Here is a 4,747-nt window from a genome sequence, read left to right as displayed (position 1 = left end):
GTGTTTTAGTATTATATATCTTTCAAAGGAATTAATTCCTTTGTTTTGGTGTTACTTGCCAAAACAAAAAAAGATGAGAAATTCTTCTCTCGTTTTTACAACTACCAGTGACAAGAAATGAGACAAAAATTCTTTTTTTTTTTTTTTTTATCACATGGACTTACTTAATATCAAACCCATGGTGTTTTTTTTTTTGGGAAAGAGGCCCAATTAACACCTGATTACTAAGAGCATCTCAATCATATAATGCAATTTAGATAAAGTTGTCATGTGTTCAAAAGTTTCCAAAGTCCAAACCAAGTTTCTCTAATTAATAAGAACATATAAGACTTAAATAATCATATATAAATATATCAGTACATGTTGACAAGTATGAGTAATGAGATTATGCCAAAATTCGGTCCCTATATTGTTCAAAATGTCCAAAATGCCCCAAGAAAACAAGATTTACTAACCTCATAATTTAACCCGAACCAGCTTCAGCAGCCTTCTTCTCCCTTTGTTTCTCCCTCTTTTTCTTGTTTTTCAATGCATTCTTGCTCATTTCCCTTCATAAATCATACAAATAACAAAAACATCATTACAAATATAAAACATTATATACGTAAAAAAACAAATCTATTACATGTACTTACGTTGAAGGGCTTGGGCTTTCCCCAAAAAGCTGCATTAACAATTACCCAAATAACCCATGTCAAAAATCCACCAAAAAATTAAAAAATAAAAAAAAATCCCAATAAATTTAAATTCCAAAATATATGGTGTTCCACCTGTGCCTGTTTAGCAGCTGCCACCTTTGCGTGAGGTGGTTGATATGCAGAAGGTTTCTTTAAAACAGGTGGATTTGTGGATATTGGTTTCACAGGTTTTGATCCTTGTGTTTTGTTGTCTACTTTTAATGAGGTAATAGATTTAACAAGTTCTTCAATTTCACCAAATTTGTCAGGTGAATCTGCTTTCCAATCAATCTGATACAATTTCTCAAACTTCTTTTTGAAGCATAACGATCCATTGTAATGAAAGATTTTAATCCTACAACAATAAAAAAAAACTATTAGCAAATTGAATTTTTTTTAATTATACATAATGTTATAAAATAATAATAATAATAATACCCATTGTCAATTTGTCTTCTTGGAGCTGTTGTAGCAGTCATGAAATAAAGTCCATCAGGAGACCATTCGCTTGTTACTGACCATTCAGCTTTAGTGGCTCCAAGTTGCTTTTTCTCAACATAGTCCCAGAAAGCCTGAACAATATTATATTATTACTCAAATGTCTAAAATACCCTTCAATTGTAATTCAAAACAAAACACTAAAAAAAATTGTGATAATGGGGAAAGAAGATATAAACATACCATGTCACCTGGCAGGTTACCATAGCCTGCAACACATATAACTAGAGAAGAAATGATTAAGGGCAAAACGGTCTTTTTTTTTTCTTATGAAAAAAATTCAAAAAGTAAATTTTTTTAAAGGATACACTTTCCCTTTGGGTTCCAGCGAATGGTATTGTAAGGGCCTGTTCCAAGCTCCATTAGAGGATTGCACCTTTTGTCAAAAATTGTCACCATTGCAGGCATAACTGTTGTATATCAAGGAAACAATATAAAAAATAATAATAAAAACTGTGAAATTTATTTGTTGGAGTGTAAGGGTAAGATAGTCATTTAGTCTCTCGTTCGAGGGTTTATTTATTCAGACTAGAAAAGAAAGATACAGCACTTTATCCAGACAGTTGTCATTTACCAATTCATTCACTTTATTTATATAGGACTAAAAAAAAGGATGACATGGCGTCCATTTGGCATCTGACGTGGCATTGTCCGTTGTTGTTTTGTCCATGTGGCAATGGCATTAAGTCCATATGAACTGTTTTATTTAGTTTTACCTTTTCCATATTATAAATTATAAATTAATAGACAGTCCACATGGACAAGGACGCCATGTCAGCACCACATGGAAAAAATGACAATAGACCATGTCAATTTGTATGCCATGTCATCCCTTGATCAAAAATTGTAAAATAAAAAAGGATACATCCATAAACAACTGCAAATTCTTTCCCTGAATATGACCATTGAACATCATGTACAGGTCCTTCTTTTCCTGCAAAAATTATAATAATTAATTATTAAAATATATATATATATATATATATATATATATATATATATATATTATCAAATGAAATGTTACATTCAGTGTAGAAAAAAAGATAAACTTACGTAAGGGCACAAGCCCATTATGAGTTCCATCTAAAGTCAAATAATACAACTTTGACTCTCCATAGTAACTCTGGTTAGTTTTATCAACATCTGATTGAACCACAACCAGAAGCCCTGTAGAACCATGGTTCCAATGTTGTTGAACTGTTGAACACCTGAAGAAAGTTCTTCTACTTATTGGTTCACTTTGGGAAGCCTGTGCACATGAATATATCTGAACACTGCTAGGTGTTCCCTACAGATCAAGATAAATGACCTTGTATTAACAATTAAGTGGAAATGGAAGCACTTGAAAAAAGAATACTAAGAAATAAGAATTCAAGGTGAGTATTGAATTATAATGACAAACCTTAGATTCTGGAACAAATACAGCAACATGGGATCCAGGTTGCTTAGAAAGCTCTGCTGCAGCTATTCCAGGAATTCTAATCTTATGCACCATGCCTTTTGAAAAATCACCAGCATCAAAGAATTGAATTTCATTTGTAGCCATACGAGAAGCAACAGTTTCATCAGAGCTAAATCTAATTGATGGCCTGAAGAAGAAGATATAAGTCAAGTTCAAGTAAAGATGTTTGCAGCTTATACAATTATCAAACCAGAAGGATAAACTACTTTTTTTACCATGTTGCTTTGGTCATGTTCTTCTGGGACGTAGTGTAAACTGATTCTCCTGTTTCTGTTTTCCACAATGTGACGTTTTTTTCTTGTGGTGATGATAGTTTCTGAAAGGTCTGAAGGTAAGTTCCACATGGAGATAGAGAGGCAGCAAGAATGTTGGGGGATTCAAATGATCTTATCTCTTTTGAGGTTTTGGAATCGTAGATGCTAATTGAAGATTCGGATTTTATCACCATGAGTTTGGATCCATCTTCGCTGAATTTTGCACTTGTGCAAGGAACTCTGTCGAGCTTGATACTGGGCTGATTACTACTGAAAGGTGGTCCGTTCCATATAACGAAACCCTCCGGTTCTCTAACTGAAATTAAATTGGAAATGAATATATGACGCCGATTGAAAGTCCATCAAATTCATGATTCAGGATGTTCAGGAGCTTAAAATAACTTACCTAAAATCTCCAATGGCGGCGATGAGTTTGCAACTGACATTACGAGCTCGACTGCAATCTACCTGAACATAATGATCAAAAATGAAAAAAAGATGTCTTCAATTCAACTTGCAAACTAACAATTTCTTATCTGATACATAAAATTACGAGTTCTAGCAGTTGCGTTGAATGAAAAGGAATTACAAATGGTGCAACTATTCAGCAGCAACAATATACAATATAAGCCCTAATTGAGCAGGAATGATTATGGAGGTGGTGAAATCAATTTCAATCTATAAAGCAAATTGAAAGGCTGATTTCTTGTACAAACGGAGAATCTTACCGGAGATATGGCAGTAGACCTTTAGAAAGAGCGGTAGGGTTTAAGCTTCGCTTGCCTTTGCTGGGTAACCGGCTGATCGCTTGATACTAAGCAAAAATATAAGGTCTAGATGTGCAATAGGCAACTCCATAAGGTCTTACATGTAATTTGATGAATAATTGGTTAATTTTAGGGTTTAAATTTAAGAAAATTACTAAACCAACCATTTTTCTTAATGACTTATCCATTTTTAATAATAATTAACAATTATCTCAAAATAGTCATCCAAACTGTAGACGATTATGATCGTCTACGATCAATCCTTTGTTGACTACGGTCAACCCTTCGTTGACTACTCTTTCGGGCAATGGGCTACTGTTACGTGGGTTGTCTACGGTTTTGTTTTGCAAAAATGAAAATATATATATATATATATATATATATATATATATATATATATATATACCTAACATGAAATCGTAGACCATTTAGGCGAAATAGTAGACAATTTTAATGGCCTACAGTTTCGGTGACTATTTTTGGACAAATGCTAATTTTTTGCTAAAAACTGAAAACTCATTAAGAAATTTGGCTATATTAGTATTTTTCTCTTTGAATTTTGATGAATAATTGGTTAATTTTATGGTTTGTTTGTTGGGAAATCAACAGAAAAAATCCTACAATTTTGGGAAATTTAACGATTAATTTCTAATTTTTTTTAATAAAAAGTCCCAAAAAAACCAAGTAATTTATTCAATTTCGCCCTTTCTGTCAATGCGGCGTGCCATGGTGTTGTATTAAGTGGCCATGTGGGATCCTCTTTACTTGTAAAAAACATTTTCAGATGATTTATAATATGTATATTGATCAGAGAAAATAAATAAATTATATCACCCCAAATTTTTAAAACTCTTTCAAACTTTTAAATGTTATGGTTTAAACAAAATCATTTTGGGTATTAACCCACATTTAACAAAAATCAATCCCACAAAACATTTATGAATAAAACATTGGGTGTTACCATTAAGCATTATACAAACTATAGCAAACAAATATGAATTACATCAGTACCATTAAAAGGAAACTTGAAAAGTTCCACTCCATTTTGTCTCTTGTCTTATAACTTCCACCTATCGTCTTTTCTCCTTA

At 32.4% G+C, this 4,747-nt stretch overlaps 1 protein-coding gene across 2 annotated transcripts; it reads right to left on the bottom strand.

Moving 5' to 3' along the window:
- Positions 1-324: 324 nt before the first annotated feature.
- On the bottom strand, positions 325-3,744 carry LOC145138849 (Eukaryotic translation initiation factor eIF2A family protein). 2 transcript variants are annotated; one of them, XM_079072864.1, is made up of 12 exons: positions 3,620-3,744; positions 3,298-3,359; positions 2,853-3,207; positions 2,578-2,764; positions 2,229-2,463; positions 2,041-2,109; positions 1,484-1,585; positions 1,359-1,399; positions 1,116-1,249; positions 771-1,032; positions 636-664; positions 325-548 (listed from the first exon to the last, which is right to left on the bottom strand). In XM_079072864.1, exons 2-12 carry the CDS (start codon positions 3,335-3,337, stop codon positions 464-466), a joined length of 1,539 nt encoding a protein of 512 aa, XP_078928990.1. In that variant the 5' UTR covers positions 3,338-3,359; positions 3,620-3,744; the 3' UTR covers positions 325-463. The 2 variants fall into 2 exon arrangements, with proteins under 2 accessions (XP_078928990.1, XP_078928991.1); XM_079072865.1 differs by having other exon boundaries at positions 3,298-3,355; positions 3,620-3,717.
- Positions 3,745-4,747: the final 1,003 nt, after the last annotated feature.

This window comes from Lactuca virosa, chromosome 9 (assembly GCF_052849685.1).
Source record: "Lactuca virosa cultivar CGN04683 chromosome 9, Lactuca_virosa_CGN04683_v6, whole genome shotgun sequence".
Lineage (NCBI taxonomy): Eukaryota > Viridiplantae > Streptophyta > Magnoliopsida > Asterales > Asteraceae > Lactuca > Lactuca virosa.
Note: the sequence above shows the minus strand (reverse complement) of the source record. Positions and strands in the feature narration are given on the sequence as shown.